Source organism: Nicotiana tabacum, unplaced genomic scaffold (genome assembly GCF_000715075.1).
Source record: "Nicotiana tabacum cultivar K326 unplaced genomic scaffold, ASM71507v2 Un00001, whole genome shotgun sequence".
In the NCBI taxonomy this organism is placed as follows: domain Eukaryota; kingdom Viridiplantae; phylum Streptophyta; class Magnoliopsida; order Solanales; family Solanaceae; genus Nicotiana; species Nicotiana tabacum.
Genome location: NW_027438239.1, coordinates 2,524,566 through 2,539,325, shown reverse-complemented (window position 1 = coordinate 2,539,325; position 14,760 = coordinate 2,524,566). Strand labels below are relative to the sequence as shown.

The window sequence follows — 14,760 nt, the reverse complement described above, 5'->3', positions numbered from 1 at the left end:
TAACTCACTATTCAACTGCGATTTATAACTCTTGTTTGAACAAGGAATAGAGTCGCTAATACAAACACGCTTTCTCCTCATCGTAACTGGCTAACCAGTTTCCCCTCCACTTCCGATGTATTCCTCTATTTTCGAAGGCGAATGAAGTAATATCGGCTGATTTTTAGCAGAGATAACCTACATTCAACCTCCAATCTCTTTACAAAACAGTCCAAAATGTTCTGATTTCAGGCAATTCCATTGTGTATTGTTATGAGCACGATATATGGCAAGGTTTCCGTATTTTAAAATATAGATTTTGCTCCATTTGAGTTGAACGTTTCCATATTCTTTTTTTTTTCAAAATAAGAATAGGGTTCTGTTGATTATGATCTTGTGGTGTTAATAGTTGTTTTGAGTTTGTATATTGGTTTTGAATTTGTACTTTGTTCGGACAGTTAAATTACCTTACTCGAATGTTTATAGAGAGCCGAAAATTTCAAAATGCAATTAGTTGTTCATGGTTCAGTTTAAAAGTTAAAAAAAACATCATTCCCCTGTCCTATATAATAGGCCAAATGGCCTCGTGACCATTTAAAATTTTATTAGTTTGCAAACCCGATACATGAACTTATAATTTTTCCATTTGAACACTCCAACTTAACGGAATGAGTACTAATAAATACATTCAGCAGAGCGTGTATATCAATTGCACTGACATATACAACACGTCATATGCTAGACTATTTATTACTTGACATGTGTTATTTGTGGGTCCTATTTAAATGCTAAATCAACAAAAAAAAGAAGTTACAAATGCAAAAAAGAAGAAAAGAAAAAATACCTCACACTTACCCCAGTAACCCGTACCCAACAATCCCGCTTATTCTTCGTTCACCACCTCCCTTCCTTTCCTTACTCTTCTTCTTTCTTCTCCTGTATCTTTTTTTTTTCATTGTTCTTTCTCCCCCTTATTTCTAAATCAAATTCACAGCACCATTATGGTCATGATTAGACCATAACAAAAAAATAATTAATTTTAGAATTTCATAAAAAAATCAATAGAAATTCATGATTTTAAAATAGTGGAGGTCGCCCAATACTATTGCAAATATCTTTTCTTTATTGCTGCTATTTTGGGAATGATGAATTCGATGATAGAACAACGATAAAGCTCAGGATATCTTCCGACCACTAGTGGTTGAGGGAGGTTAGGACGGAAAAGGTGGCGGAGACTAGCAAATGAAAGAAAATATTATTGAAGGGGGAAAAGGAAGGGGAAAAAAATGGAGAAAGGGGATGGGAGGGAAATTAGGATAGAAAATGAAAAAAATAGGGTAGGAGTAGATGAGAGAGGTTGGGGGGGGGGGGGAGGGGAGAGGGAAAAGTCCTTTTTCCTTTTTCTTTTTTCTTTCTTGTTCAGTATATTTTATTCTAATTCTATTATTTTTTTAATATAAAAAATATTATCCACGCACCTTTGCAGCGTGATTTGCACATAATTTAGCCAGTTGTCACAGGCGTGGTTTCTGTCCGTCGAAACCTGCCTGTGCGGCAGCCAAGTCTCGCACTTGACTTCAGCCTTCTCACAACACTTGGCCAAAATTACAGGAACTTTGAATTTTGAATAATTTCGGGCAGCTTCAACGTAGTAAGCCTTAGAACTGATTTAGGCAACGAATTAAAAGTAAGGCAACGGTAAATTGACAAGAACACAAGGCACAATTTACAGAAATTTCTTCCCAACTTTGTATTTAACTCGAGCATACAAAGAAACTCAAACTAAAGTACAACTGTTTACAAAAATGAAGATCACTCTTGATCCTCAGATTTTCTCTTAAAGACTACTCTCAGCCTTATGTGTTTTCTCTTTTGAAAACAGACTTAGGAACTCTTTCCTAAGTTAAACATGCACTCTTACATATTTTTGGGTCTCTCTTAAGACTACTCTTAGTCTTAGATCTCAAGACTCCTCTCTCTTTTCTCTTGATCACGAAATTCCCCCACATATATATAGATATAGGGGCTGTCACTGGCAGATCTGAAAGGGCAACTTACAAAGGGGCAATTCCATTCTAGTGCTTTTCTCAGTCAAAGCACTAAATAAGCACTTAACCATTTAATGGGGCACTCACCCACGAAATAGCCCTCTTCAGCACTTAGCTCTGTTTTGTGGAGCACTCAGCCCTCTTGTGGAGCACTGGTCCCACCATCCACTGAAACAAGCCTGTCACACAGCATTGCTAAATCTGTCCTAACTTGTAGTTGACATCCTCTAACTATTTAGGCCTTTTTCCACATGAAATGATAATAGATACAAGCACTACTCAGACATGGGTACACGTTATTACAAAAAGGTAAATATCCACTACTTCGGCATGTGCATTGCATGTGCCCTTTTTACTTGGTCAGCCGTTGCATGCCCAAGGCTGGCATTACGCCTAGACTTAGCGCCTTTTGACATTGCTCCGCACCAATACCTTGTCCGCAACATGCTACCCATGATTTTTCTGCACACGCCCGACACTCTTGTCATACACACATTGCTTTAGCCGTGTTTCTGCCTTGTCTTTGTTAACACTTGTTTCCTCTCTGCCATTGTTTGTCTTTTGTCTCACATAGCCTTGCCTTAGCTATTGAGACTCCTCGCTATCATTCCGCACTGTCTTGATTTAGCTTAGCCTGTACTTGGCGCTACCACAAATCGAATCGCCCGTACCTTTGTCTTTGGCGCGCATGCCGTGCCATGATGCACCAATTTGCCCACACTGCATTGTCAAGCCTTTGCCAAGCCTGTCTTGCCTGTCCCAAGACCTTGGCCATCGCTTGCCTATTTATCTTTTTCCTTGGTGCTAGCTCACGCACCTTAGCTTAGCAACACTCTTCCTACCCTTGACAACACTCTCATTGCCAAGTAAATCCCAAAGAGATGGAGGTCTAACAAATCACCCGTACCCTTTGAAACTCGACGTCCTTGTCGATTAACTCAACCTATGAGTCCTAAGGGGTTGACAATCAACGCCCCTCAGTCTCCTCTGTTCTCAGCCATAATTGTATTGACACCCGTCATTTGTTTGTCACCGGTCATTGCCTCCAATGCAGCCCTCCTATATGCGACAGTCATAGCATTTAACACTGCCTTCTTTGGGCAGTCTCTTGCTCGATGTGGCCCATCACAAAGGAAACAACCACTGAATCTGCCTTTCTCTTTGCACTTGGAAGTTCCAGCCTCCTGCTTTTCCTTTCCCTTGTCTTCATTAGCATTGCTATTTTCACTTTTCTTCCACTCCCTTGCTTTGTCCTTCTTTCCGTCGTTGGACTTTGAAGTAGAAGATTCTTCTCCCAAGTGAAAATCATCCAATGCATCAGCCGCATTCACGACACTTGCGAGGTTTTGTATATTCTGCCTATGTAATTCCAATTGTGCCCACTGTTGCAGCCCGCTCATGAAGTTGTGCAATTTATCTTCTTCCAACATATTGCTTATACTCAACATCAAAGAAATGAATTCATTGACATAAGCTCTCACTGATCCGGTATGTTTCAATCTTTTCAGTTTGTCCCGTAATCGAGGACGTATTGTTTGGAAGGAATTGATCCTTCAACTTCTTTCTAAGCCACTCTCACGACTCAATCTTTGGTCGGCCCAGACTTTTATCTTCGGCTACACGGGTGCGCCACCATAACTTAGCATCTTCACTCAAATACATGCTAGTCATTGTTACTTTATCCTTTTTGTCTTTCACACGAATAGCATGAAAGTACTACTCCATATCCCAAGAAAAATTCTCCAACTCGCATGCACTTCTTGCACCTCCAAATGCCTTTGGTTCAGGAATTTTTACATGGAGACGATCAACGCCACGTTGAGGAGCATCCTCACCCACAGCACATCGTAGAACCACTGTCTCGCATTTCAAATCCTCATTCTCTTGACTCAGCCTTGCCAATTCCGCCTCAAGGTTGGCAAGCCTTGTCATGAGGGTCTGAATTTTGTCACCTTCAGGGACATTCCCAATCAATGCATCCAATTTCGTTATCCTCTCCCGCAGTTCAACATTACTGCCAGCCATGTTCTCGAACAAGACCACTAAATCTGCCATTGCTCGTCGTACCTCTGTCACGAACTTGCACTACTCCCAGTTCAGAGTAGCTCTGGTTTAGCTCTAATACCAGTTATCACGGGAGTGGTTTCTGTCCGTCGAAACCTGCCTGTGCAGCAGCCAAGTCTCACACTTGACTTCAGCCTTCTCACAACACTCAGCCAAAATTACAGGAACTTTGGACTTTGAATAATTTCGGGCAGCTTCAACGTAGTAAGCCTTAGAACTGATTTAGGCAACGAATTGAAAGTAAGGCAACGGTAAATTGACAAGAACACAAGGCACAATTTACAGGAATTTCTTCCCAACTTTGTATTTAACTCGAGCATACAAAGAAACTCAAACTCAAGTACAACCGTGTACAAAAATGAAGATCACTCTTGACCCTCAAATTTTCTCTCAAAGACTACTCTTAGCCTTAGGTGTTTTCACTCTTGAAAACAGGCTTAGGAACTCTTTCCTAAGTTAAACATGCACTCTTACACGTTTTTGGGTCTCTCTGAAGACTACTCTTAGTCTTAGATCTCAAGACTCCTCTCTCTTTTCTTTTGATCACGAAATTCCTCCATATATATAGATATAGGGGCTGTCACTGGTAGATCTGAAGGGGCAACTTACAAAGGGGTAATTCTATATGTCAGCTGCATCGCTTCCACATAGGCATGGTCAACGGTCAACAATGTTTATTAGTACTCATTTTATTAAGTTGGAGTGTTCAAATGGAAAAAATGTAAGTTCATGTATCGATTTTATAAATCGATACAAGTTTAAGTGGCCACGAGGCCATTTGGCCTGTATAATAGCTTCCAGCTATTTCCACCTCCAATGTATCTACCAACATTGTTATTTCGTGAATTAATAATAAGCCTACTGCCACTTTTACAATTGTTGGGGAAGAGAAGTTTTAAACCATCCCAAGTTCTAGTATTCCAAATGTCATCCCATGAACTATTAATATTTGGTAAATGACCTTTTACAACGGGTAAATAACCTTCCGAGAATATTGAAGTTGGGATGCAACTTCAGTTCTTTCGCCGTTAATATAATAATCGCCTAATGTTAGTTTTTAGGCCTTTTACTGAAGTCGCCTGGGCTTTAGACAAAATTAGAAGACTTTTTTTTTTCTTTATTTTCCATTCCATAAATTGAAATGGGGCTAAAATAGACCCCCTCTGGTGAAGAACTCAGGATCAGCTATATACGAACATGTGATCTGATGGGGCGTCTTGTCAAAGTTGACCTATAGCTTGTTTGGTCAGAAGAGAACTTATTTTATAATGTAAAAAGAAAAGAATTGATAGGTTCTACTCTACTGAATAGTAGCAAAAGTTATTTTTCAGAAGTTAGTAAATATAGGTTTTCTCCGGAAGTACTTTCAAAACCTCGGTCAAGTATAATATGCTTCTAACTTTGGCAAAAATATTTTTTAGATTAATTAATCAAATACAATATGTTTCTATGTAAAAGTATTTGTTTGGAAGAATACTTTTAACAAAAGATACTTTGAAATTAACAAATTTTGAATGTTTGCCCAAACAGGTAGGACGTTCACCTCCATGTGTGACACCAAGAATAGAAATTATTAATTAGTTCAACTAGGAACTACAACTTCGAGGGATTGGGCATCGTAGATCCTAAATGGTACGGTACACTCAAGTATTATTTAATGGCGGCTTTCCTATTTGTGGAAAAACTAGTTGCCACTTGCATGCAATCACAATATTATTTTATGGAGGCTGCGCTTAATTATACGTTTGCTGTCGTTTAATTAATATTAAAAATTTAAAAGGTCAAATTGGTGGAATTTTTAGTACCTGTGGATTATGTTAAAAGTAATTCATATCCATAGAATAATTTCAAAAAGCAGAATAGGGATTTTATCATCTAATCAACTATAGATATAAGCAGAAAATATACCTTAAGTATCGATTTTATATACCTGCGTTTCATCTTCTTCTAGTCTAGAAATAAGAGAGGAAATCAACGACGTCAATAGCAGATAACGTTGAGGTATGATCTTGTAGTAATTGACACTTAACGGGTATGAATTCCTTTAAAATATAGACAATAATATAAGTTATAAGGATGCTTTCACTTTCTAATTAAATCATTGTTTACCCGAAAAACGGATAGAGTTGAATTTGTATGTAGTTCTAAGGGTACGTGGTATAATTTGACACGAATCGTGAAAGTAAGTAGAAATATCAAATTTTGACCGTAAAGAATGAAATACAAACCAAGTTGAATGGAGAATGATTTATGAATAAGCTAGATGAATCAATGTATAAAGCTCAAAAGGATAATCTCCCAAAATGAGAGTGTCTCAATAGTATATGAGTTATGTTGTATGAATTCCTTGATGATCCCTCGTACGGAAATAATAGCCATCCTTCTTATAATGAAGGGATCCTACTTTGAATATAATTAAAAATACATAGTGGGAAACCCATGATAAATTAGCTTTTCTCTGATTCCCGGACTGAGTTATGTTCTCGGACTTCGAAAGTCCCGTTGACTTGATTTACCACGAGGAGGGAATTACATTTAGCCTCCACGACCTCGGCTCCCAAGCTTTTAGCTAGTTCGAGACCTGCAATCACGGCCTCATATTCGGCCTCATTATTAGTCAATTTTGTAGTTTTAATAGACTGTCTAACTACATGACTTGTGGGCGATTTTAGTACGATGCCCACTCCGGACCCCTTTGCGTTCGAGGCTCCGTCCGTAAAGAGGTTCCAGATTCCCGAAGAGGTATCCGATTTTATCAGTAATTCCTTTTTAATTTCGGGTACCAAGGCCGGCGTAAAGTCAGCCACGAAGTCCGCTAAGATCTGATATTTGATAGCGGTTCGAGGTCGATACTCGATGTCGTACCCGCCGATCTCTATGGCCCATTTGGCCAATTGACCTGAAAGCTCAGGTTTGTGTAAAATATTTCGTAAACGATAAGTTGTCACAACATGTATCGGATGGCACTGAAAATATGATTTTAGTTTCATAGAGGCACTTATTAAAGCAAGCGCTAATTTTTCTAAGTGTGGATATCTAGTTTCGGCCTCACCTAAAGTTCGACTGATATAATAAATAGAGAATTGCGTACCTCGTTCTTCTCGAACTAGGACTCCACTTACCGCTATCTCCGAAACAGATAGATACATATAGAGTTGTTCATGTGTCTTCGGGGTATGAAGCAATGAGGGGCTTGATAAATACCGTTTTAGATGTTCCAAAGCCTGCTGACATTCGGGAGTCTATGCAAAATTGCTTTTCTTTTTAAGTAGAGAGAAAAATCGGTGGCTCCTATCCGAGGATCTCGAAATGAATCGTACCAGGGCGGCTATCCGTCCCGTTAGCCTTTGCACGACCTTTACATTATCTACCACTGTGATGTCCTCGATTGCTTTGATTTTATCGGCGTTAATCTCGATTCCTCGATTGGACATCATGAAGCCGAGAAACTTGCCCGAGCCAACCCCGAAAGCATATTTTTCGGGATTGAGTTTCATATTATACTCCCTTAGTATGTCTAAAGTTTCGTGCAAATGCTTTAAATGGTCCTCTGCTAGCAGAGATTTAACTAACATGTCATCAATATAAACTTCCATTATTTTTTCTATTTGTTTTTCGAACATTCTGTTTACTAGGCGTTGATAGGTTGCACTAGCGTTTTTCAGGCCGAATGGCATTACGTTATAATAGTAAGTCCCGTACTTAGTGATAAATGAGGTCTTTTCCTGATCCTCTGGGTTCATCTGTATTTGGTTATTCCTGGAATAGGTATCGAGAAAGCTGAGAGTCTCGTGGCATCGATCATACGATCGATATTAGGCAAAGGAAAAGAATCCTTAGGGTATGCTTTATTCAGGTCTTTATAATCTATACACATTCTAAGCTTGTTTCCCTTTTTAGGGACTACCACCACATTTGCCAGCCATTCAAGGTACTTTACTTCCCGAATGGACCCTATTTTAAGAAGTTTGATTACCTCGTCTTTGATGAAGGCATGTTTGACCTCGGACTGAGGCCTTCTTTTTTATTTTACCGGGTGGAACCTTGGGTCCAAGCTTAGCTTATGAGGTGTGATTCCCGGTGGGATCCCTGTCATGTCAATATGGGACCAAGCGAAACAGTCTATGTTAGCTATAAGAAATTGAATAAGCTTTTTCTTGAGCTCGGGATCTAACCCTGTGCCGAGGTATATCTTTCGTTCGGGCAGATATTCGATTAGTATGACTTGCTCCAGTTCTTCGATCGTAGATTGAGTAGCGTCAGAATCATCGGGGATCACGAAGGATCGAGGGATCCCATGTTCATCATCTTCGTTAGTCTTCCGATTCTCTAATTAGGTCGGAGCTGACGTTTGTGATTGCTATTTGGTATTCCATTCCTCCTTCGAACCCGATACTTTTGCCGATGATAGTGAAGATATCGGAGTTGCTTCTTCGACGGCAAACATTTCTCTTACGGCCGGTTATTCTCCGTAAACTGTTTTGACTCGCTCTGATGTTGGGAATTTCAGAACCTGGTAGAGGGTCGAAGGTATAACTCTCATATTGTGGATCCACGGCCTTCTAAAAAGGGCGTTGTACCTCATATCACCTTCAATTACGTGAAACTTCATTTTTTGGGTAGTTCTGGCCACGTTTATTGGCAGAATTATCTCGCCTTTGGTAGTTTCACATGCCATATTGAATCCGTTTAGAACCAGGATTGCAGATACGACCTGGTCCTGCTGGCCGAGCTGCTCTACGACCTTCGATCTAATAATGTTGGCCGAGCTACCTGGATCGATCAACACACGTTTAACTTTAGTTTTATTCATAAGTACAGCTATTACCAGTGCGTCGTTGTGAGGTTGCATGACTCCTTCTGCATCTTCATCATTAAAGGACAGGGTTCCTATGAGTGCCTAATCCTGAGTTCGAGATCATTTTTGTCTTATAATCGACATCTTAGTGCGTTTAAGTACCGACCCCTGAGGGGTATCGATCCCACCGATGATCATGTGGATGATATGTTGTGGCTCTTCTTTTTCGTTTCGTCTGTTGAAATCCCTGTTTTTGAAATGATTTTTGGCCCGATCACTTAAAAATTTCCGAAGGTGCCTTTATTGAATAACCGTGCTACCTCCTCTCTTAATTGCCTTTAATCTTCCGTTTTGTGGTTATGAGTGCCATGATATTTGCACATTTAATTGGGATTCCTCTGGGTAGGATCGATCTGTATAGGTCGAGGCCATTTAGTATCTTTGATGCGTCCGATAGCCGACACGATAGCGGATGCATCGATGCTGAAGTTGTACTCCGTTAACTGAGGTGCTTCCCTGGGTCCGGTATGCCTGTCGAAACCATTCCTGTTCATTAGCCCCCAAGACCCTTGGCCTCAATCATTTCTCTTTTCACCTTGTACGGGGTTACGTGAAGGTTTGCTACCCCTACGATCTCCGTTATACGACCGATATCGATCCTTGTTTGCCCTTGGTTCTCGGTCGATATCCCTTTTAGTATCGGACCCAGAACCCAACTGGTCGTCTTCGACTCTTATTTTGGATTGATATCGATTGTGCCCATCAACCCAAGTAATAACTGGGTACTCGATCACGTTATGCTTCAGTCGCCGTGAATCCATCGAGCTTCGTTCGTTTAGACCTTGAGTGAAAGCTTGAACAACCTAATCATCTGTGACTGGTGGTAGATCCATTCGTTCCATTTGGAAACGAGATATGAATTCTCTTAGCATCTCATTATCCTTTTGTCTTACCTTGAATAGGTCCAACTTCCTAGTCTCGACCTTTATGGCCCCAACATGTGCTTTTACGAAAGAATCTGCAAGCATATCAAAATAATCGATAGAGTTAGACGGTAAATTATGATACCATATCATTGCTCCCTTTGACAGGGTTTCACCGAATTTTTTCAATAATACAGATTTGATATTATCGTCCTCTAGATCGTTCCCTTTGATGGCACATGTGTAAGATGTGATATGTTCGTTGGGGTCGGTTGTTCCGTTATATTTAGGAATCTCGGGCATGCAAAACTTCTTTGGGATCAGTTTAGAAGCCACGCTCGGGGGGAAAGGCTTTTGTATGAATTTTTTGGAATCTAAGCCCTTCAATATCGGTGGTGCCCACAGGATCTGATCAACCCTGGAGTTATATATTTCCACTTTTTTGTTGTTTGCCTCGATCCTCCTTTCTCCTGACTCTATTCGTTTTGTTAGTTCTTCGAACATTTTAACAATTTCGAGATTAGTCCCCGATTCTTGCTCATTTGACCTTACTATAGTTGGCCCCGTTTTGTGGGTGGCTTCTTGGGGTGGACTGGGCTCGAGTCTAGTCGGTGCCTGAGTTTGGCTCTATAATTGGGCTATTACTACTTGTTGAGCTTGCAACATCTCGAAGATCATACGCAAACTGATTCCGTTTTCCTCATCATTTTGGGTATTTTGAGATGCAGACCGAGTTCCACCATGAATGCTATTTTCAGGGTCGGAACGTTGGTTCGCCTCGATGGCCGCATGTGAATTAACGTCTATTGTCTCTTCGACCCGAGCTCAAATGGGATCGACGATTGGCCTTCCACCCCCGGGGGTTAAGTTGTTGTTCTCATCTTGAAGGCCAACTTCGTTGTCGATAGGTAGGGCCATTAATTTGAGAATTCGTCGTTTTCAACCTGAAATCAAAGATACTTCCAAGAGCAAGTGTAAAATGGTGTATTTTGTAGAGATTCGTACCAAACAACCACTGTTATCCTTAGCCTCATGGTGGGCGCTAAACTGTTTATCCGAAAAACGGATAGAGTTAAATTTGTATGTAATTCTAAGGGTATGTGGTATAACTTGACACGAATCGTATAAGTAAGTAAAAATATCGAATATTGACTGTAAAGAATGAAATACAAACCAAGTTGAATGGAGAATGATTTATGGATAAGCTAGATGAATCAATGTATAAGCTCAAAAGGATAATCTCCCAAAATGAGAGTGTCACAATAGTATCTGAGTTATGTTGTATGAATGCCTTGATGATTCCTCCTACAGAAATAATAGCCATCCTTCTTATAGTGGAGGGATCCTACTTTGGATATAATTAAAAATATATAGTGGGGAACCCATGATAGATTAGCTTTTCTCTGATTCCTACCGAGATTTTCTCCCTTAGTGTGGCTGTAACGGCTCTTGTCCCTTGGCTCGATCTTGATCGGACTCGATATTGACTTGAGCTCGATATTGACTCGGGGTCCAGTATTGACTTGGGCTCAGTATTGGTCGGTCTCTGGCTCTTAAGCTTGATAACTCTGCTTCACATCATAGCTCGATATTGGCTCGAGCTCGACAATGGCTTCGAGCTCGGAATTCGATTGGTTCCTAAAACATGAGCTCGGTGACCTGGCTTCAGATCTCATCATGATATTACGAAGACGCTCCTCGGTCCATTATGTTTCAATTTTGACTAATCATACGAAGGTCGAAACCGGTTTGACCTTATACAAGCATATTCCGATTCGGTTTTATAGAATTTTATAGAATTTAGACAGCACCGATCCCTCCAACTATACAAGATCGATTACTCAACTTCCCGTCTAGTTAAACAAATTCAACTTTTTCCTGCGTACTATAGGTTAAAATACACCGACAATGTATAAAATTATGTTTATAATATAAATTCATGATTTATCATTCGTGGCAATAATAGTATTCATCAATAGATTGATTTTTTTAATGGCGGCTTTGCTTCTTTAACGAATAGCTGCATGATCTAACATTGTTTGAATTAACGGAGGACGGAGCCATAATTTATACTATTCTTTTCAAATATGGGTAAAGATTGTGCTAACAAGTAACCTATGAATTCTTTTCTTTTTACAAGTTGCAAACTTTTTAACTCGGTATTCTTCCCTATAAAAACCCATCCATACTATGCCTTGTTTCTCACTAAAACCAAAAATGGGATCCTTAACAACATTAGTTGCTTGTTTCATTACCTTTGCAATATTATTTCACTCATCTCAAGCTCAAAACTCTCCCCAAGATTATCTTAATCCTCACAATACAGCTCGTAGACAGGTTGGTGTTGGCCCCATGATATGGGACAATAGGTTAGCAGCCTATGCCCAAAATTATGCCAATCAAAGAATTGGTGACTGCGGAATGATCCACTCTCACGGCCCTTATGGCGAAAACCTAGCGGCCGCCTTCCCTCAACTTAACGCCGCTGGTGCTGTAAAAATGTGGGTTGATGAGAAGCGTTTCTACGATTACAATTCAAATTCTTGCGTAGGAGGAGTATGTGGACACTATACTCAGGTGGTATGGCGTAACTCAGTACGTCTTGGCTGTGCTAGGGTTAGATGTAACAATGGTTGGTTTTTCATAACTTGCAATTATGATCCACCAGGTAATTATAGAGGACAACGTCCCTTTGGCGATCTTGAGGAGCAACCTTTTGATTCCAAGTTGGAACTTCCAACTGATGTCTAATGAGTGCACGTACGTACATGAGCACGTACATGAACAAATTATCATGAATAAAGGAAAATAAAATGCAGTGCTATGCTATGTGATTTTAGCTTCCCAGTTGGATAATAATCTGATGGTGTAGTAACTGGAATGTTTGGACTCTAGTTTCTGTTTTTTTTATTTTTAATTTTAATCATATTCTAGTTTTACAGCTTTTTGTTTGCACTATGGGGTGTGTACATGGTAGCTTATTGCTTTCGGTCCAAATTTGCCGTGGGAGTTGACCAGTTTAAATTTACACACACTAAATAATGGAGTAACTTTTTTTTTTTAACACTATCAGTCAATTAAAAGATAATTCATAACAATAAATGAGATTAATTAATAACACTAAAAAGAATTAACTTTAAGTGATTTTTTGGCTTTTTTTTGTGGTCCACAATATTTAATTTTTTCAAATATCAAGAAAGAATTAACTTCTTTTTTCCAAAGTTGTCCTTGGAGTAAAGAGCCTAGGAGCATTTGTTGTATTTTTAATGAATAAATTAAGGTTAATACGGTCAATTATATTGTTAGTTAATGTTAAAAGATAAATTTTTTAATATGTAGGAAAAATAACCAAAAAATTACTTAAGCGGATAAAGTAGTTTTTGTTACTGCTACAATAATCGTCTTTTGCACTAGTATGGAGTATAAGTTAAATCTATTTTCATCCTTGTACTAACAAGACCGTTTCGTTACTTGTGCTGTATGCGCGCCTAAGTGTTCGTATATGATGGACACGAAAACAATTGTAGTAAGTATTACTTAATCTTTTTAAAGAGTTATATTTTCTAAGAAAAAGAGATAAGATAATGATGCGTATTACAACAGAGGAATGATACCTTCTGCTTGCGGAGTTGCGCCTAGCCATTGGAATTAGTTTGTAAAGAGGGAGAAGTCTAGTTTTGTTATTAACACTTAAGTCCTAATATTTTTACTTTACAAGTTTTTAGTATTGCAATTAAGTCCCTGGACATTTAGCTATCGAGCAGATTTCATCCTCTGCAAATACAGTTATTGGCAGGATAGTTGGGCGGAGGAGCTCGTACTATTCTTTGCTCAACACTCTTATCCTTTTACAACTTTCATCACATATATCTATTGTAATAGTTGATAGGGTTTATTAATATTTAAAACCTCCTAATTTAATTTAGCTTAGTTTAGCTAGTTTTTCTTCTTCTCTTCCAAATATTGCACTGTTTCATTGCAACTGCATCATTTGGTATCAGAGCATTGCTCTTGGACTGTGAGTAATGGCTTCCGATATAAAGAACTTGGCTGATGCTGTCGAAATGCTTTCGATAGAAATAGCAAACATCACGATGTGTCAAAACCAAATAGAAGAGAATCGAGATAAGGCCTTTAACGAGCTGAGGGAAGCATTGTTTGAGCTAAGGGAAGCATTGTTTGAGCTGAGGGAAGCATTGCTTGCGGAGTTGCACCTAGCCGTTGGAATTAGTTTGTAAGGAGGGAAGAGTCTAGTTTTGTCATTAACACTTAAGTCCTAATGTTTTTACTTTACAAGTTTTTAGTATTACAATTAAGTCTCTGGACATTTAGCTGTCGAATATCTATTGTAATAGTTGATAGGGTTTATTATATTTAAAACCTCCTAATTTAATTTAGCTTAGTTTAGCTAGTTTTTCTTCTTCTCTTCCAAATATTGCACTGTTCCATTGCAGTTGTATCATTTAGTATCAGAGCATTGCTCTTGGACTGTGAGTAATGGCTTCCGTTATAAAGAACTTGGTTGATGCTGTCGAAAGGCTTTCGATGAAAATAGCAAACATCACGATGCGACAAAACCAAATAGAAGAGAATCGAGATAAGGACCTTAGCGAGACGAGGGAAGCATTACAAGCTTCAGAAAGGCACCAGGATAAGGGCAAGAGCTTATCTAAGCAAGATCTGGGTGTTGAGCTTTATTCACCAACAGTTGGACCCTTTGGAGGAAATGGAGCGCAGGTTATGAGAAGCTCTTATAATCTACCTTCTACTCAACCATTGAACCATCCTGTAGTTACTGGACCTGGGATGATACAGTCTCCATCAGTAGGTGTTGGGGCCAATCTTGGAGGCACACCATCTCAATAAAATTAGCCTATGCCAACACTAGGAGGATATAATGGAGCTGCTGTCACAGGAGGTTCTCATGGTGTTACACACGCAAACACTC

The 14,760-nt window shown here is 39.3% G+C and overlaps 1 protein-coding gene across 1 annotated transcript; it reads left to right on the top strand.

The window, feature by feature from the left end:
- The first annotated feature begins 12,001 nt into the window (after positions 1-12,001).
- Positions 12,002-12,753, top strand: LOC107768379 (basic form of pathogenesis-related protein 1-like). Its single transcript, XM_016587502.2, has one exon. The coding sequence runs from the start codon at positions 12,003-12,005 to the stop codon at positions 12,561-12,563; it is 561 nt and encodes a 186-aa protein (XP_016442988.2). The 5' UTR covers position 12,002; the 3' UTR covers positions 12,564-12,753.
- The last annotated feature ends 2,007 nt before the right edge of the window (positions 12,754-14,760 follow it).

Bases quoted from the DNA above. Each gene is read 5' to 3' on its own strand.
- LOC107768379 (XM_016587502.2), top strand. From the start codon at position 12,003: ATGCCTTGTTTCTCACTAAAACCAAAAATGGGATCCTTAACAACATTA.